Source organism: Stylophora pistillata, chromosome 1, assembly GCF_964205215.1.
Source record: "Stylophora pistillata chromosome 1, jaStyPist1.2, whole genome shotgun sequence".
Classification (NCBI taxonomy): Eukaryota; Metazoa; Cnidaria; class Anthozoa; order Scleractinia; family Pocilloporidae; genus Stylophora; species Stylophora pistillata.
The window spans coordinates 61,501,126-61,520,744 of NC_142519.1; the positions used below are offsets into that span (position 1 = coordinate 61,501,126).

The 19,619-nt window shown below is 36.8% G+C and overlaps 1 protein-coding gene, 1 long non-coding RNA gene and 1 pseudogene across 5 annotated transcripts; 2 read left to right on the top strand and 1 right to left on the bottom strand.

Annotated features, from left to right (window-relative positions):
• The first annotated feature begins 136 nt into the window (after positions 1-136).
• Positions 137-7,661, top strand: LOC148743599 (cilia- and flagella-associated protein 65-like). Of its 3 annotated transcripts, none has more exons than XM_088728389.1 (16): positions 137-1,101; positions 1,290-1,363; positions 1,461-1,488; positions 1,797-1,882; positions 1,989-2,072; positions 2,170-2,224; positions 2,393-2,448; positions 2,579-2,632; positions 3,184-3,245; positions 3,458-3,522; positions 3,846-3,949; positions 4,733-4,818; positions 5,827-5,921; positions 6,191-6,293; positions 6,729-6,894; positions 7,593-7,661. In XM_088728389.1, exons 5-10 carry the CDS (start codon positions 2,043-2,045, stop codon positions 3,480-3,482), a joined length of 282 nt encoding a protein of 93 aa, XP_088584515.1. In that variant the 5' UTR covers positions 137-1,101; positions 1,290-1,363; positions 1,461-1,488; positions 1,797-1,882; positions 1,989-2,042; the 3' UTR covers positions 3,483-3,522; positions 3,846-3,949; positions 4,733-4,818; positions 5,827-5,921; positions 6,191-6,293; positions 6,729-6,894; positions 7,593-7,661. The 3 variants fall into 3 exon arrangements, with proteins under 3 accessions (XP_088584515.1, XP_088584512.1, XP_088584504.1); XM_088728386.1 differs by lacking the exon at positions 1,461-1,488 and having other exon boundaries at positions 137-553; positions 1,033-1,101; XM_088728378.1 differs by lacking the exon at positions 1,461-1,488.
• Positions 7,662-9,947: 2,286 nt separating this feature from the next.
• On the top strand, positions 9,948-17,573 carry LOC148743600 (uncharacterized; annotated as a pseudogene). The gene is made up of 10 exons (XR_015997608.1): positions 9,948-10,088; positions 11,037-11,306; positions 12,191-12,251; positions 12,388-12,545; positions 14,215-14,379; positions 15,314-15,400; positions 15,631-15,698; positions 16,257-16,583; positions 16,908-16,983; positions 17,166-17,573. The product of XR_015997608.1 is annotated as an uncharacterized LOC148743600 (transcript).
• Positions 17,574-18,009: 436 nt separating this feature from the next.
• Positions 18,010-19,613, bottom strand: LOC148743601 (uncharacterized). Its single transcript, XR_015989990.1, has 2 exons — positions 19,197-19,613; positions 18,010-18,828 (listed from the first exon to the last, which is right to left on the bottom strand). It is a non-coding gene; the product is annotated as an uncharacterized LOC148743601 (long non-coding RNA).
• Between the last annotated feature and the right edge of the window lie 6 nt (positions 19,614-19,619).

The following is a 19,619-nucleotide window of genomic DNA, read 5'->3' on the forward strand; positions in this document are numbered from 1 at the left end:
TTTTATATTGTTGCATTAACTTCGACAAAATTAATGAAAATACACATTTGAGAGGAAACCTGGAACTATATATTTACATGAATAATTAGACTTTATTGAGGCAACATCACCATCATCATCATTTCAAGCTCAAGGCACTTGAAGAAAAAATCTGCCCACACTGGCTCTTTTACTGGTATAGAAAAAACTGAGGAGCCAAAACTGAGGAGCCAAATTTTATGCAGCCAAACGGCGCAATACAATGCTCTAGATACTATGCTATAGATACTTGCATTTCATAGTACTACAATCTTTTTCATTTTCAGGAACATTTTCCTTAAGAATAACTTTATAAAATTAGGTAGGTGTAACTAGAGTTTGTGTCAAGAATATTTTTTTACTGACAACACAAGATGCTACGCACAAGAGCCAAGCCAGTGGCAGAGTGCATACGGATTGTTGAATCATTCGTTCTGTCTTTGATGCTCATGTTGTAGACTTATGGCAGCCTACTTTTAGATTATTCTAACAGTGAAGTGTAAGCTGAATGATGCAGAAAAGTTTACTCACTCAGGTAATTTAAATCTTGTAAATTAAGTGTGTAGAAGTGTTTAGGTCTTCTCGCACGAATTGTTCATGTTATTGTCACTTTTAAGACTCAGACACCCATTTCTCTGCAGTCGGGTATTCTGTAGCATATTTCCTTTCCATTTTTGGCTCCACAAAGGTATGTTTTGATCAAGTTTGGAATAAAAAAAACCATCACCCTTCAAGGGACAGGATGCCATTTTGAATTTGTCCAAGTAGTTCGGCATACTCTTGCCTTTGTACCACCCCCCAAATATACATACACCGTGACTTTGAACAGGTAAACTTATTGGAGAGGGGAAGAAAAAGTGTTTAATCCAGGTTTAATGCATTAATTAATGTATAACAAAGTGAGTGAGTGAGTGATTTGTAATTGAAATTTGCCTCCAAACCCTAAACCCATAGCATGACTTATGTCATACCATGAGGTTAAAATGATGAACCGTAAATTTATCTGTTTACCAGCTGTTTTGCAGAAGAAACATCTGGACAGGTATCACACTCATGTTAGATGTGGATTCTCAAAAATCTGAGGTAAGTGGTGGTGTTCCCACTAAAAGAGATCTGTAGATTACGTTCGATTAAAATGATGAATAATTATACGAATTAAAGTTATTTCAAAATGCTTTTGCTCTAGAGCAGCCCACAACAAAGTCTATATGATTGTACATCTAACATATCAAATAACCTTACTACTCAATATGTTCTTGAATTTATTATAGCAACTTAATGAAGATCTGAGAACAAACAAACTTCAACTTGATGACAAAGGAGCTTTAATAGCATAGCACTGGAGGTTTGTACTCTGATAGTTGTAGGTTAACGACATTTAACCCTTTGCACCCCAAAATTGATTTTGGTATTCTCTGCATTCTTCTGTACTTTACTTACAGTATTGACGATCAGGACCTTCTTAATTTGGTGATTATTTCCTTTATTCTTATGCCTTCTATATCTTATTTAAATTAGAAACCAGTTACTCTATCTAAGGGGTTAAAGAGTTAAAACATAATATTTTATTGCTTTGTAAATAAAATCTTAAAACGTTGATTATGTACACAAACTGTGGTTGAGAATGAAATTCCAGTTAAGAGAAAAGATGCAGCAGCATGGGATTAGTAGAGTGTTACTTGTTACCAGTTATATCATCCCTTTAATTTTGAGTTTTATCTTCAGAAAGTAAGGAATAATTAACAACATAAGTTGTGTTGATTCCTCTCTTTGAGCAGAGTACTTCTTCTGGAGAATTGCTGCCATCAGCTCATGAACTGTCACCAATGGAAGAGTTCTTTGTCATGCCTCAGTTGGAGAAACTGTAAGTTACTAGTTTGTTTGTTAAGGTCCCTATTCTTCCTTCATTTAAATTTAATGCATGAAGTTTGATTCTAATGTGATCACTATTTTGAATTCATGATTTGCAGACCACCATTGTCCCTCGTGTCGGTTTGGATGTTCTCCAGGCAGACTTTGGGCAGATGCTGGATCCTAAGGCTGTGGAGCAGAAGGTAAATGGTTTCAAAAAAGGGTTTAATTCCTTTGGTTTAGTTCACTGTGAATCAGAGCTCAATTGTTTATTCTGTTTTCTGTGTTTAATTTATACAGACAGTAAACATCACAAATCATACAAAGGGAAAAATCACGTGCATGTGGATGAAAGGTGAAAACTTGTACTTTTTACGTCATTAACAATTGTTGTTTGCCCATCTCTAGTTTGAGACCTATAATTTAAATTGTAAATAAATGTTACATTGTGATTTCTTCTTGTGTTATATTTTGCTCCTTTTTGTCTGATAGACACAACAAGGAATATTTTCTGTTTCCCCAGATGAAGCAGACATCCTCCCTCTAAAGACTGCATCATTCCGAATGACATTTAGACCAGTAAGTTATTTGATACTGTCAGTAAACACTGTCTATGCTTCTTTCATTCACTTGGACTTGGTTCATTTTTGCCTTTACTGTCTGATTCTGTTTACAGTTCAATTTGTAATTCTAATTTTTTTGTTAATAGAATGCTGCTAATCAGGTTTTTAGTGCTGACCTGGAGTGTTATACATTTTATAAGGTGAGGGATTTATTTCCTGTGCTGGTGTACCAGTTAAGAAGCCTAAATTTTTTCCAAGCTCATAACAACCATTTATTTATTTGTCATGAAATCAAGGTTTCTGATTCAAATTGTTGATTTTGAGATAGCAAACTGCAGTTCTAGTTCAGTACCCATATAACTGATTTTCATTTGATAAATAGAATTTACTCCTTGTTTCCTTTGTACTTGCTTCAAACACTTCACACTTCAGCAATGGAAGTTATCACTCAGAATGAAGAAATGCATGTCCTTGCTATTACTTTTTATTGCAATTTTCCAGGGGATTATTCCCTTAAATACACACCCCCCTCCCTCCGCTTCTGTTGAGAAGGGGACACCCATGGTGTCACAATCAGAGGCTAGGAATTGTGGTAAAAAATCTTATTCTTTGTCAGGCAATTAACTTGAGAGTTCTGATAGTGTCATTAAGATGTTTTTTGACGTTTAATTCTCTGCCTATCAGGTGAAGTATGCCCTTGATATTGAGTCACACCAATAGTTATTATAATATTATTTGTATTTTGGAACAGAGTATGAGAGATTATCGACTGGTTGAAGTGTCCTCCCTGGTGTCTTTCGCTCAGTGCTACAGGTTTGTGCTGAAATTAACTTTAATAAGTAATTTGAACTGAACTCTGTTTATGGTTAGATTCAACGATACAGGGCTTTAGTTCTGTTTTTGTTTCCATATTCTGTTATTAGCTTAAGTGTTTTGATGTTACATCTAGAATTTTCATTGATGAAACATCAATGAATCCAAGTTCCTTGTTTCACCGAAAAAAATTGATTGGATTTTATTTTTAGGACTCACATTTGCAATGCGGACTGAATCATTTATCCCCAGAAGTCAATGGGATGTACAACAGCTGGTAAGTGATAATTTAGCCATTCACACCAAAGCTAAAACAGACATTAAAGCTGTTTTTTCAAGCATGGTTTGATATGTTTTCCCCATTGAAGATTCTCAAACTGATTATTCAGGTCAACCTAATTTTAAGAAAACATTTTGCTTGTGTAAATGGGACAAATGCTTCACTACACTACCCTTGTTAGAATAATGCTGTTCCTAAACTAATGGATAGAAACAGTTTTAGTCCACCATAATGTATTACTAGGTGGTGCCAGTATGATTGTATTCTGTTAGTTGACAAAGCATATGATTAGTAACTTGTTCCTTTTTTGGAATGTTTAGGTCTTTCCAGCCACTACTGTGGATGGCATGTCCTACAGAACACTGCTGTTGACCAGCAATGGGCAGAATCCGATCCATTTTGCATTTGATGACAATCTGTTAAGGTAGTTACAAAACAAATTGTAAGATTTTATCTTTATTTTTCTACCTTGGGTCTGGAACAAGTATGGTTGAAACTAGAGGAGAAATAAGTTATAGCAGTCTGTAAGAAACCAATGGAAGTGGGAACCTTAGCAAAAATTAAATTAAATAATAACTTCTTACCAATCAAGCATAAGGGCTGTACTGGGAAAGATTCACCTGAGGTTGTGACAGTACAGCCGAGCCCAGCAAAGTGTGTACAAAAATAACAGCGGGCCAATAATTCCTGGTGTGGCTTTAGAGCAAGTGAGGTTAGTCAGTAGTTTAGTGTGTGGCAATCATACCACACTGCTTATTTTGAATTTGCAGGCTTTTGCAAGCAAAAATACATGGCTTATGACACAGCAATACATACAATCAAATGCAATTTTTGTCTAGCAGGTGACATTTATTTTGTAACATGTGATATATGAAACTTTGTACTGAGTACTTTACAACTTTGTTTGGGAAATAAGCCTTGTTGGATCAGCAGAGATTCCATCTCTAAAACTCAATAATCAGGTTGTAATCTTAGGACATTTTCGATTGAACCATTACTCTTTGATTTGAATCCATAATGGCATGGTTATCAATTATGAACAGCTCCTTGTTATATTTTGACTAAGATTTACCAATCCATTAGTTACTGCTTTGAAATCAATCTTAATTTAAGTATCTCTGTTGTTTTAATAAGAGTAAAAAGTTCATGTTAAGTGGAAAACCAGGTGATTTGTTATATCTGATTGTAAATTTTTGGGGTTTTACAGGGAACTGTTCATTTCAAACCAACCTGTTTAGGTACAGCATCAACAAGGCTGTTTGAGGTCAAGAACGCTTCCAGGATTGCACTGAGGTGTGTTCAATGTTCTCAACCTTCCTAAGTGTCAAACTAAGGCCACCTTCCCTTTCCCCATCAATTAAAATTTATCATTTTTCCTAGAATGAGGAATCTAGTAATGTCAGTCCCTTTTATCATGAACCCCTGGCTCAGGAGATCTGGGCAACCGGCAACCACTCCCTGTGTACCTGACATAAAATAAATTATCCTTATACATCCTTATCCATAAGAATATTAATGATTACTGATATGTGACGATCAATTCAAAACTTCAATGTCCCCTCCCTCCCTACAGAATAACCATCATCTGAATGGAAGCGGAAGCGGTAGCGGGTTGAACCTTGCATGACTGGGGTGGGTGGGAAATTTGTAGAGATGTGTCCAGTCTCTCCAGCAGAATACAAGTGTTATATCCTTAAATATCAATGTATTTAAGGTAAATACTTCACTAGGTTTTATAGCTTGGCCAATGTGTAGAAAGCCATGGTCACTGTTTTTTTCTTGAGAAAAAAATGGGCACATTTGAACCCTTTTTTTTTCCCTTCTCAGGAATTTGAAGAAACCAGTTATCAAAAGTTCAAATGTCAGGGGTTGGGGGGGGGAAAGGGGCAGAGATGCTGAAGCTTTGAATTGATTGATGCAGTACTGTAATATAATGTAATTGTAATGTCAACAAACCTTATTTTACCCATCAGGTTTGCATGGAAAACCCTGGACCTCACTTAAAAAGTCTTAGCATTGATCCCTCTAAAGGAATCATTCTACCCAATGAAACTCGGGTGGGCATTTTAAGTGTACTGCAAATTTTTTTCTAAATTGTTAATTGTCTTTTAGGATCCCCTGTAAATTGTTACAGGGTCTCTAGTAAAACAAAACATTTTTGATGGTATACTGGTCTTATATACACATCAGTTATTCTCATAAATTATATCTTCAATCAGGTTTTACATATTTGATAGAATTAATTGTTACACTGTCATAAGCCCTGTGTTGTAAATAATTCCTTATTATCTTACATTATAGGCTCACACCATCAGCTTTAACTCTCGTAAAGAAGAAAAATAGGTGATTAAGACAAAACTCACTGTCAAAGGATTGCAGGCAGATGCCCAGCAACAGTAAGGATTGTCATTTTCCTATCACATGTTAATTTAATTATAATGCAACCATTCATTTTTTAAGGTAATTATTTGTTGCATGTGAATCTATGTATTACCAACTGAAGGGACTCGATTGCATTGTTCTCTGTTTGCAATATTTGTGAACTGAATGTTTCTCTGTATATTCTTCTTGTATCTGCACTTGTGTTTATTAATTCCTTTGACAACTGCTCACTGGTATGTGATCTTTATTTAAAATGTATTTTGTTCGTATTCTTTTATTTCAGGTATCATTTACTCCACAGAATCCTGGTTTATACTCAGTGGATTATCTGGAAGTTATAGCTCTTGGAGCTACCAATTGTTCAGTTATAAAATGCACTGGAATAGGTAAAGGTAGTGATATGTTTGTGCTTTCATAGGCTCTAACAGCTCATAAACTCAAAAGACTAGTATAAAATGATTAAATAAATTATATATTCAGAGAAATGTCATCATTTGATGTTTATCATAAGGATGTGTTTAATTTATTTTAGGGTGACTTGAAAGGCTTTATAAGGTAGTCCATGCATAGAAAAAAGTTGAGATGGCAAAAATTACATTTGCCTAAAAGTAATGGAGTCTCTAATTGGCCACAGAATTGTTTATAATGGGGTTGAGGTTCTGAGAGCCCAGTGTCATAGACCTGAGTACCCCTCCACTCTTTCTTCAGTCAACAGTAATCTCACATCAATCATGGACATTGTGAACCACACTTGCTCTCTAATCAAGGAAGTTCCTGTTGAAAAATGTTCAAGTTTTTCTTAATTTCAATCTGTTCTTTAGGGCCTGAAGTTGGTCTTGACTCTGACTATCTTGATATGGGAGTTGTAGAATCTAGCAAGTTTTCAGCTAAAAGTTTCAAGGTTGTTAACAATTCAGATGTTCCTGCAGCTTTTCAGGTCAAACACTTCTGGATTTACTCTCTTTATTTAACAATTATTCATGAAAGGTAAATAATTGTTTTGGTGTAATTGTTCAGTTACTTCCAAAAGAAATTGGTTATCTCCTTCAGGAACATTACTTCATTTTCCCTTGGTGCAAGGTCAGCTCCTTTGAGCACTAAATCATGTTTAACTTAGTGTTTTCTATGATATCTGGGAGATTAACAAGTTCCATGATAAGGGAATGACATCACCATAAGACTAGTACTAGAGAAAAAAGATCAAGTCCAATTTGATAATTAGTTAATTATGAGCAAAAATAACCAAAAAAATATTCACTGAGTCCCTGTTGCCTTTGAAATCTTTTGAAAATCTGGTAATCTATCTGGTGCTTATTATGTAAGCATAATTGCTATGGATAAAGGTCACTTATCTTAAGAAATTCCCATGTTTACAAAGTTTAACAGATGCTTCCACCTTCAGAATGCAAAAAAAATCAGCTCATGTCTTTTGTTAGATGGTTTTTCCCTCCGACCTGTTTTTCACCTCTGGCTAAGTCCATTGGAGGGAGATCGCTATAGGGCTACTTATAATTATAATTTACAGATAAACTACAGGTCTCGTTTTCCGATTGGTGTCATATTCTTCAGAATGGCAGTGTTATGGAAAAGAAATTGTTTTAGATAATAACTTGATATCAACAGATAAACCTTTAGCTTAAACACTTAATTGTTTGTTCTTATGTAATAATTTTTGCTTTTGTTAGCTCATGATTGATTGTAGTCAAAGTGTCTTCAAGCTGGAATCAACTTGTGGTCTGTTACCTGGCAAGGGTTCCCAGGGCATAATTGTACGCTTTTCTCCAACAAATCCAATTACTACAGGAGACTAACTTGTCTTGTGCAAAACCAGGTCAGTGTTAGTATTAAACTGGTAATATTTTCTGTTAGTTTAAACTGTAATCTTCCTAAAAAAATTTTGTATTCATCTGATTTTTTCAGGATCCATTGTTTGTTGATTTGTTTGGGACTTGTCATACAGAACAAGTGAAACCAGGTACATTCAATGTCAATGTTGATAATCCACTCCATCTTTAATACCCATGGTGAGTAACCAACTAAGACAGAATTTTTCCCTACAATATCAATACTATCAAGCAGAAAAGCAGGGGAATGTTAGTTGATCCACAACTAAATTATCAGTAGTAACATAATAAGAACTGTATGGCGGGCAGTAAAGAGAATTACTAAAACTAGATATTGGAAATGGAATGGTTAATGTTTGAACAATTGCAATTGACTTTGAATTAATTCAAATGAGCATGAAACTCAGTCTTACATTTCTCCATCATATTTACTTTACGTGATATGACTATCACGACAAAATGGACGCACTAGTTAACGACAAACGAAGCTACGAAGAACTCAAACGTGACCCAACTCCTGCCCTTCAATGCAAACTCAACAGTAAACTACTGACACTCAAGAAAACGAACGCCTTTGACAACCAACGGTACTATCGACTGAGGTGCTCGGTACCACAGCCACCGAAACTCTACGGTTTGCCGAAACTACACAAACCTGGTTTCCCGATGCGACCTATTGTTTCTTTCTGTGGCTCTCCCACATACCAACTATCCAAGTACCTGACGACAATACTACAACCGCTAACCGACAAATCCAGACATAAACTACAATCCACTGAAGACTTCATTAACGCTACCAAGACTGTTCAGATACCTGACGACTACAAACTAGTGTCATTTGATGTGAAATCACTGTTCACAAGTATTCCACTTCAATTAGCATTACAATGCACTGAGACTGCAATCCGAAAATCTACCGAACCACTACCGCTACCGACAGACGACATCATGGACTTGTTAAACATTTGCCTAACGTCTACTTACTTTCAGTACAACGGTAAACACTACAAACAGTTACACGGCACTGCCATGGGGTCTCCAGTTTCTGTTGTTATAGCAGAAATTGTGATGCAGAACATCGAGGAACGCGCCCTTTCGACTTGCCGACAAACGATACCGCTTTGGTTACGTTACGTTGACGACACATTCACCGCCGTTCGACACGACGAAATTGACGCATTCCACAACCACCTTAACGAACAAAACACTGACATACAGTTTACCAGAGAAGTCGAAGAAAATGGCAAACTTCCTTTTCTAGACTGCCTGGTAAGCCACAACGACAACTCATTACGAACGACAGTTTACAGGAAACCGACACACACCGACAGATTACTAGACGAGTCATCCTACAACCCTACATCACACAAAGCCACAACTATCAGAACTCTAACACGACGCGCACAACTAGTATGTGACTCGACAGACAGCTTATCCGACGAGAACAAATACCTTCACCGTGTTTTTACGAAGAACAACTACAGCAACGACTTCATCCGACGAAACACTCACCGACCCACTACCACTACCGAAACAAACGACACCGCAACCCCTACGACTACAGCAACCATACCGTACATAAAAGGTATGTCTGAAAACATCTCGCGCATCTTACTACCCTTCAATATCCGCGTCGCCCACAAACCCATCACCACACTACGTCAGTTACTAACCAACGTTAAAGACAAAGACGAACCGAGGAACAGACAGGGAACGATTTATAAGATCAATTGTTCCGACTGCCAAGCCTCCTACATCGGTGAGACTGGCAGAAACCTCACAACAAGACTGACTGAACACAGACGGGCGACGAGGAAAGGTGATGTCAGCAATCACATTGCTGAACACCATCGACTTACCAACCACAACATTGACTGGGACTCTGCGCAATGCCTAACCTACAGCACTGACTATTTTCAACGACTGACTCTGGAAAGCTGGTTTACTAACTTAGAACAGACTCCCCTAAACAGATGTCAACAACTACCCGCCCCATACAAACGACTCATTCACGACATAAACATCACAAACGACCAAAAAAGAACAACCTAGCTTTACCGACAGACCGAAACAGACCAATCACGAACGACTTACGTCACTTGAGTCTTACAGCCAATAACATCACGGCAAAACCAACCGATCATTTCACACGAACTGGAATAAGAACATTCTACTGACAACAATCACTCACTTGACTCTGATGATGACTTCCGCACTGGTTGTCGAAACGTCAGTCGCTGCCACCGACAACAGTCCTTCTCAGGACTACACTCACCCGGACGATCAGACTACACCTTCATATTTACTTTATGATAACAAGTAGGCTTCTGGATGGAGGTACTAGACAATTACCATAATATGTATCATGAAAGAATCAAAGGCTCCTTAGAGCAACCTCATGGTATGAATTTTTGGTGCCCTTGACGTAACCTGCGATCTGGCTTTCTTTGGAAAGTTTTTTTGATCGTGGGCAACACGTGCTGGCCCAATTATTGTGTTTGTACTTTGTAAGCGTTTTGATGGAGAAAAATTGTCGTAAATTGTGAATTTGTGAAGAATTAGTTAAGATACCAGCAGCTACAAGATAAAATCAACGAAGTTTGGTGTTAACCAATTTGCAGTAAGCTTAAGCTCACTTCATATTTGCGGTGTTTAGGTCTTCACGCACAAAATTTACAAGGAAATATGCAGCAGCAAAAGGGGAGAATTAACCTTCAGATCTTGAGAGTTAAAGTTTTTAAGATATTTAGGCTTCGATTTTGTTCAGAAGAGTTCATACACGATTTACTCAGTTGATAAAATAAAATAAAAGACAATTCTGTGTTTCAAAAGATTTGTACATTGTACAGGTGGAAGAACAATAGGACACGTAGTCCCCAACTAGGTTCATCCACCTAAACCCAACCCACCCATCCCACCCCGGGGAAGGACATCCATCACACAGTAATCTCGTGCGTCTCCTACCCCTCCTGCAGGAGATGGGACCTCCATTAATTTTATTTGTCCCTATCTGAGAAGACTAGAATATCTAACCACTTCTTGATGTTATAGAAGGGAAGCATAATTCTTCTCAATTATTTTAAGACCTTGAGTGTTGGTCCGGCCATGGCTTGAACCCTCGACCTCCCACACAACTGTCCAGCGCTCTATCCATTGAGCTAACTGGGAGGCGGTCAGTGTAAGTGGCACCAAGCTTTTGTAACCATCCGGTCAGTCTTAAAAGATCGATATGATGATGATTTGTTGACAGAAATATTGATAATGGCTCTATCTTTTTTCTTTAAGGAAGCGGGGGAGTTTACAGTGAAATTACATGATGTACTTGAAGCCCACAAAGCAGTCATGAATTATAAGTTGTCAATGGATGAAGAAAAAAATTCAATTTCTAGGTTATGCACTCCTTATAACACGTTTTTGTTACATTGCAATGCTGTGGACTTTGCTGATGTCCTTCACAGAGTCAAAACATGTTTAATCACGGACAGTAATGTCAAAGACATGCTTCAAATTTCGCAACAGTTTTTTGTCACTGGAAAGCCAAAGACACAGCTAGAGGTGAGAAATTAAAGAGCTGTCTAGAGGTTACAAACATTATAAGGTCAACATCAAGGTTTTAAGTTTTTCAACACGCTAAGTCGGGAAATTCAATACTCTGAAAGCATCAGCTTGTTTATCAAAGGCTTTAAAAAATTCTTTGAATTTTTAGTTTATAAATATATTCTTTGCTAAGCTATATACACACCTTTTCTTTTTTTTTTTTTTTCTTTCTTTTTCTTTTAACTTAATCTAAATTTTCATTCAGCACCTTTGATTTGTATGGTTTATCCTCTAGTTAAATAAGGAAGCCTATACTTAGTAAGCCCCCAGCTTCTAATTGGCTTCCTTGCTGTTACCTAGCTCTTCAGTTCCTTTGATTTTGAAGTTAATTTAGTTAGAATAGTTCATTTTATCTTTGATGTATCATAAATTTTGTATTCGGTTAATTTTTTTACTGGTAATGGCAAACTAAAATGAATGAATGAACGAATGAACAATGATAATCATTAATTATAGTAGAAAACATATTTATGAAATGCTTTAGGTATGAAATAATCCCTAACCCTTTAATTTGACCCTTACATGTGATTACCATCTAATTTCTCCTTACAGTATCACCCTGAATCACACGTTAAGGTCATGAGAATAGAGGAAATGATCACCATCTTTATTGTTAAAAAAATTCTCCTTGTAAGCACCTTAGGAAATGTATAGAGAACAGTATGGAGAATATGCAGGTGTAAAGGATTAGTAGTGGTGACTTTTGTTAGTATAGACACTGACTAAAGTTGTCCTTCAGTCATGTAATTTAGCTAATTAAAAGTGTTACTGTAAACTTCAAGAATGAAATGGTTAATTCATTAATTTGTTAATTCAAACATTGCATGAAACATTTCTTCCAGCAACAAATTCTTCAGCTGATGGTTGGAAACAGAACAGTGCTCTGCTCCACAGAGAGAGAAGGTAGGTCACCCTTAAAATCAACTGAGTTTCATCATATCACGAACTTTACAGCACAAGTATTAACTATTGTCTAAACTTGCAACTTTTTTTACATTGCTCCTTTTCACATATCTTTCTAATTCTTCTGTGAACACAGATGGTCAATACTCACTATCTGAGAAAACAGTTGATACGTTCCTGGAGCAAGATGTGCCAGTAGATGTGCTTGATGACCTGGTACTAAAACAATCTCCAGAGCACAGGAACCCCAATCCTCCTCTATCTCATTCATTTTCACAAGAATCGTTCACGCAGGTAATTTTAAACATCGAGAAACTAGCTCTGAAATTCAGAGAATCCCTTCACTGGCTTCAGAAAATTCATATTTGTTTGGTCCTTTGCATCAATGGGAATGGTCTAGTAGAGGGGTTTTGAGGTTGAAATAAGTGGGGAAAAAGAGGTAAGAGGGATTAAAAGAGTCGCTGTCAGGCTCTGCAGCTTCTCTTGTGGCTATGTTGCCCAATCATGGAGTGGCATTGGTGTCCACAGAAGCTGCAGGGGTGGGAGTGGCCAGTGGGTGTGTAAGTTTGGGGTCGTTTTCAGCATTGGCAAAATATAAGTTATGAACTACTAAGTGAGTATAATTTAACCTCTAGCATATAAAATGTGGATAATTCAATGAAAAAATGAAATCACTATAATTAATTACCAATTGTTGGAATGCCATGGTCTCAATTTTGGCCGCTGTGAAAATTATGTTAATCACTGTGTATTGTCTGCTAATGAGGAAAGTTTTCTGAGAAAACTTAGTAAAATGCTTCTGTGTTTTTTAACCATGATTAAAACAGAGATTTGTGTTAAATGATCAAAGAAACTGGTGTTATCAGGGAAATCTTCATCCCCCTGGGTAATCTAGTATTTTAAAAAAAGAAAAACAGGAGTAAAGGAACATATATGTTAGATACAATGAAAATATATGAAGTTCATATATTAAGAACTGCGGTATTAGATACGTATGATGCACGATCCTCGCAGTAGATAGCGCTATTTAAGCAATAGCGAAAATCATACATATCTAATACCGCAGTTCAAAATATATGAACTTCATATATTTTCATTGTATCTGATTTATCACTTTCACGGGTTTATTACGAATCAACTTAACGGCTTGCTCCCAGTGGGCTTGTTAGCTCAATTGGTAAGAGCGCTGCACTAGTATCGCAGAGGTCAGTTGTTCGAATCCCGTACAGGCCTGATTTTTTTCAGGTCTGATTTTCGCTATTGCTTAAATAGCGCTATCTACTGCGAAGATCGTGCATCATACGAACATATATGTTGTACTTAATTAGTACATACAGTCCCAAACCACCTTCAGCTATTGTTAGTACAGTTTGGTTGAAAGCTGGATTGTTCAGTCCTGAGCTAAATAGCCATCTTCTCAGTGCTGATTTCTCTGAGGGACAGCCTTATACACATCGGCAACGTTGTTCAATAGACTCCCGATAGCAACAAAAAACGTTTTAGAACATAATGTTTTTTGCCATAGTGCTAAGAAACATTTGTTTGCTAAATATTGGTCTTTAATCCACATAATATGTATTGTATATTTTAATATCTCACGATAAGTTACATTGATTAATTTTATTATTGTTATTATACTTTTAATTAGTTACTACATATATATGTATATATACTTAGATTAGATTAGTATTGTTACAGAAGAAGAACCTCTTAATTGTTGGAATCTGTAATAAATCAAAATAAATCAAAATAATAATAAATAAATGAAAAAAAATATGAACTAGTGTGAAGTTAGGCATACCCTGTGAGCAGAGCCTTTTCTACTTTTCTTCTTCTTTTCTTCTTTTTAATCGATTCGAGGACAGGTTAAAAAGGCTCTGCTCGCAGGGTAAGTTAGGCATGGTCTTGACTTAACAAGTGATCTGTTGATTTGTTAATCTTGTACATGTTGTTTTGAAAACAGGATCAATTGCTGAAAGTTTATCGAGTTACCTCAGGCTTCTAGTGAATTAGAGAGATGAACTAGCTTTGTCTCAGGCCATCCATATCCCTCGCAGGGACTTGGCTCATAAACAATTTACAGTATTGAGGAAAGTTGCAGGGGGAAAAAAAGATGCCTATGTTTCAGGTACCACTCAATTTCAGGTGTTTCATTAAGGACTGGGCACTGAGCAAATTGACTGGTTTTAAGGAAGTTTTTGCCCACCTGATTTGACCATATAGAGGAAAGTTTATCTTATAAAGAAGTTAAGTCCAAAGAGTTTTGCCTGCCTGTGAAAACCAGTTGCCCCCTTGCTAAAAACTTAGATGAAACCCCTGCAATTTTTTTTACAGTGAATATTATCATGAAAATTCTGCAATTATGAACTGCTATCAGCAAATGACAGTTATCAAAAAAGTTGCTGTGAAGACCACACATGCGTAAAATATTTCTGGCTAAGCCACTTTTAAATAGACACATAAGTTAAATAGGGTGTGGGCTATACATTAGCAAAGTGTTTTCAAAGAGTGGAATCAATCACTATTAGACTAAGAGTGTTGCAATTGTAAGAGTCAAAATTTTCAATTCATTTGGAAAATTATCCCTTGGTGTTTGAGAGTCAATTCTGGCGTGTTGAAAGAGTCTGGAGGGTGAAACAAGAGGTGGCAGCTCAGTTATTTTTCAAGCATTTAAATCATGATGTTGATATTCTTGCATGCATGTATATCATTGCATTCATCATCATCAGTTTATGTCATCATGGAGGACAGGTAACAAAGCAAAAGCTGTAATCTTTCAATCCATATTACTGGAGTTCTTAGATACTTCCTAAACCAATTTCCTCATTCCAAGAAGTTGCTGTGACAATGTATACCTCCTATCTGTGGCTGATCCTGCCTTGCTTCTCAATAGATTGGCTCCTTGATAAACAACTGTGAGATAGGATTGAGCTGTATTCTAAAATGTATATAGTCTGATCCAGTGGTGAAAAAAGCAATTTTTTTTCTCATCATTATCCTTAGCAGTTGGAGGATAATATTACACAGTTTTCTCTAGTTTTCTTTCCTTCCCATGCCAACAGACAGCTGTCTCGTTTATTCTGAGGATACGATTGGGTGGAAAGAGTTATGCACCAATTGATGACAACCCACTTCTTCCATTAACTAAGGTATATATCAGTATATCAAAATTTATTATTCCCTTTAGTTTACCAAATAGAATTTTTATAAATATATTTCAGCTGTTAGTAGGTGTCAGGTCATTTTACCACAAGAGAGAATCTTTACTAAGCCAAAGAGTTCTTTGCAGCCCAGTTGGTGTAGACTTTTCTGTCCCATACTCATGGCTAATGTTTAATAACTTCCTTCATCTGTGGTTTTCAACAATTTGTTTTTACAGGGTTTTGGAGAGTTTGTGACCTTTTTCCAAAAGTTACAAACTGTCTGTGAAGAAACAGCAGATGCAAAGTAAGATAGCTGTAGATACATATTGTACACTATTTTAATTTAAGAACATGATCATTTCTGCAAAGGAAGGTTTTAAAACCAAGATCAATTTTTTTCTTCCACCAAACTCTCAGTGATAAAAATTAGAAAACTGTTGCATCTAGATTCTGAGGCTGACCCAGGGGTGGTTTGGGTGGTTCAGTCCAACCCCCTAAATTGTCCCTCAAAATGCTGGAAATCATGTTTCCGAAGACCTAATTTTCAAAATCTCCTGGGGGAGCATGCCCTTGGACAATCAACGAACCGGCCCCTTGACTAAATCTTGGATGCATCCCAGTCAGATTAAGGTTGTTTTACAAGCTAATCATGGGAAAAATCCTATTATTTTGTTGAGCACCTTTCATTGGATGGGGTACTTCCGAAAGAAAAGCATGCACAAAGGAGTCTAACCAGTTAAAAGGATTGTCACAGTACTGCAGTGAAAAAATTAAATACAGTTGACTGAGTGGTGAGATTGTCCAAAGTGATTGGCATGTTTGGATAAACCCTGTGAAAATAAGGTGTCTGCTTATCTTTCAGAACTGCTGTCTTAAGAATCATGAACATGCTCAAAGCAAGCATTATTAAATCCAAAGAAAAGGTTTTTACAAATGAAAGTATTGCCAAAACTGTGGAATCTCTGAAAGAAAAGGTGGAACAACTAAGCTGCAAAATATGTGATGGTGGCCAAGCAAAGTCATCCATGGCAGGAATGAATGTGTATTTCCTGATTCAGGCTGTATTAGATGAGCATGACTAGAAAAGTTGTCTCCAAGAATATGAAACAAGGGACTTGAGGTGTGCTCTGATGACACCAGAAATACCTCGTGGAAAATCAAAATTACGATCTACACTTAGTCAGTTCAGGTAAGGTGGAACAGTATTGAAAAACTCTGGGACTTTTAGACATCGCATGGTAAGCTCTAAGCTAGCTTAGTAGTAGACCAGCTGGCACTGGTGCAGATGTTGTCACTCTCTCGTTTTCCTAGCAAGAAATTTTCCTGGCACCAAGTGGAGAGACAATTTGTCTCTCCACTTTAACAGAATAAATCAGTAGGTAGTAATTTCTGCATCAAGAAAACCTTGGCAAGTTGTATGCAACCCCAGTTTTGCCTGTGAGGTACAATTCTAAGTAAATTTTTATTGTCCTAAGAGAAGTTTTAAGTGACATGATTAATTTTTTCTTGCTAGAACACCTGATTCGGAGTCTTCAGAAGGAGCTGTCATACCACACAAGGATCAGCCACCAAAACACAAACCTGAAAAGGTAAGATACTGGTAAACCGCCCAGTGAATTTAATCAAGGTGAAATCTAAGTAAAGACACTTTTTATTTTATTATTTTGTTCAAAGAGGGTTATCTTAATTAATGCACCAGCAAATTATATGTTATGTTTCCTCAAGGTGCATCTTAGAAAAGCTTATATTAATTTTTTCCTTTTTCTTGTAGACACCATTTGAAAGCTATAGAAAAGTGTGTGGCGATATGAGCTGGGCCAAACCTGCCTTCAACATTCTGATAGGACTAAGTTCAGCTAACAAAAGAGACCTGATGAGTGCTGCCATAAGCAATGATACTTTAACATCTCGTAAGGAATGTGGCAATAAATCTTACGTTGAGGATACATCCAAATGTCACACCAAGGAAAGAACTTTAACAGAAACTATGTATGACAAAGAGAACATCTCAACTGGCAACAAAACCATTAAATATGTAGCAAAACCACCACCCAAACGCATGCTCCTTGAGAAGGACATCACCATGCAAAAGAGCACAAAATGCAAAACTAGTGGAAAAACATTGTTCAAAATAAATGGAGGTCCCGTCTCCTGCAGGGTTAGGGGTAGGAGACGTTAATTTCCCACACACGAGATTACTGTGTGATGGATGTCCTCCCCTGGGGTGGGATGGGTGGGATGGGTGGGAGGGTGGACTAGCACGAATGGTTCCTATGTTCCTTTCTAGTCCTTCCCCACTGCAAATAATGCAGTAAAAACGGACAAAATTAAATTAAATTAAATTAAATTAAATTAAATTAAATTAAAAGAAAAAAGATTCCATTACTTCAAGGGCAAAAACAGCTCACCAATTTTTTTTTAGGTGATACGTATTACTGACAATTACATCACAACATTTGATTCATTTTCATGCATTTTTTTATTTTTATTTTTACATTACTATGCCAAGAGCATCATGATTGAATTTTAACACATACCAGATTGCACTGATTTGTATAACTTGGGACCATTGTCACCCCTAGAGAATTATTATTACTTTAACTACCAGTCAGAGATATCATTGCAGAACTATTTATTATTTTTATATGATTAATCTTTGGCCAAAGCCAAGCAGAACAGAATTATTCTCTATAAAAACAAAATTATTTTCAAGTACAAAATTAAATGGTTGTTATTTTAACCCTTTAATTCTTACGAGTAACTGGGAGAGAATTTCTCCTTACAATATCAAATAAATACAGTATCAAGAAGTGATGAGAATAAAGGAAAATATCAGTTGGGGGATAAATAGTTGATCCAACACTGAATTCTCCAAACTGACATCATCAGGATCTATGCAGAGGAAAGTAGAGAGAATTACTAGTTTAAAGGAATCTTGGGAAATAAAGGGTTAAGGGTGCATTATGTATTAATTTACATCTAGAAAAAAATCCCTGCAGGTGCAAACTTTTTGTGGTGTGATTAAAATATTAATTTTTTACTGCAGATCGTAAAACATAACCTTTCACAGTGGCGAACACAAAGCTTTACACAACTAAATGGGCCCATTATAGCTGCCACTTTTTTGTCAAACTTTAGCATATAAAAAGCATCAACACAATTCTAAAAGCAAACATACATGTATATCTGTTTATATAAACTATCTAAAAGACATCTAAAAGACATCTTCATGAAAACCATCTTTTTCATTGCTTTAAGAATCTCATGATCATTTATCATGCATATCATTGTCCTCTCTGTTGTATATTGCACCTTGATCTCCTACTTTCAGTTGAGAACTGGGAACTCAAATATGATTAAATATAAACACACTTTCCTTGGTGGGTAAAAATGTCAGCAACAGAGCTCAATGCATCGGATCCTCTACAGGAAAACTTTACAGAAGTACAAAGAGAGAAAGAAATCTGTTAAGCACACAGCTAGAGGAAAAATATGCAGAGAAAACTCTCTTTTGGGAAACCTCCATTCCAGGGCAAACAAATATTGGTCTCAAGTGAACAGATGCACTTTTGGCAGTTTTAGATCCATTTCTAGCCACTTCAGAAGACTTTAATTTCAAAATTTTCCGGGGGAGCATGACCCCGGCTCCCCTACCTGGCTCACGCTAAAGCGTTCGCATTAGCCCCCCCCAATTGAAAATCTGCTTCGCGGGCCTTGGGATTAAGAAGAAATGTAGCCAAAAATCGAACATTTTCAAAATATGGTGGCAACCTACGGTGGCTTCAAAGGGACATACACTTACCTCTCTCTTTTTTTTCACTTGCGACTTAGCTGCTACTTTCTTGCGACTTAGCTGCGACTTTCTTGCTACTTTCTTGCGACTTAGCTGCGACTTTCTTGCTACTTTCTTGCGACTTAGCTGCGACTTTCTTGCTACTTTCTTGCAACTTAGCTGCGACTTTCTTGCTACTTCCTTGCGACTTAGCTGCGACTCTCTTGCTACTTTCTTGCGACTTTCTTGCTACTTTCTTGCGACTTACCAGCGACTTTCTAGCTACTTTCTTGCGACTTAGCTGCGACTTTCTTGCTACTTTCTTGCGACTTAGCTGCGACTTTCTAGCTACTTTCTTGCGACTTAGCTGCGACTTTCTAGCTACTTTCTTGCGACTTAGCTGCGACTTTCTTGCTACTTTCTTGCGACTTAGCTGCCTGGCTACCTAGCTGG

Excerpts from the sequence above, each read along its gene's own strand:
- LOC148743599 (XM_088728389.1), top strand. The coding sequence starts at position 2,043 with ATGCTGGATCCTAAGGCTGTGGAGCAGAAG. Across the intron at positions 2,073-2,169 it reads CTAAGGCTGTGGAGCAGAAG|ACAGTAAACATCACAAATCA; the intron begins GTAAATGGTTTC and ends TAATTTATACAG. Across the intron at positions 3,246-3,457 it reads TCTTTCGCTCAGTGCTACAG|GACTCACATTTGCAATGCGG; the intron begins GTTTGTGCTGAA and ends TTTTATTTTTAG.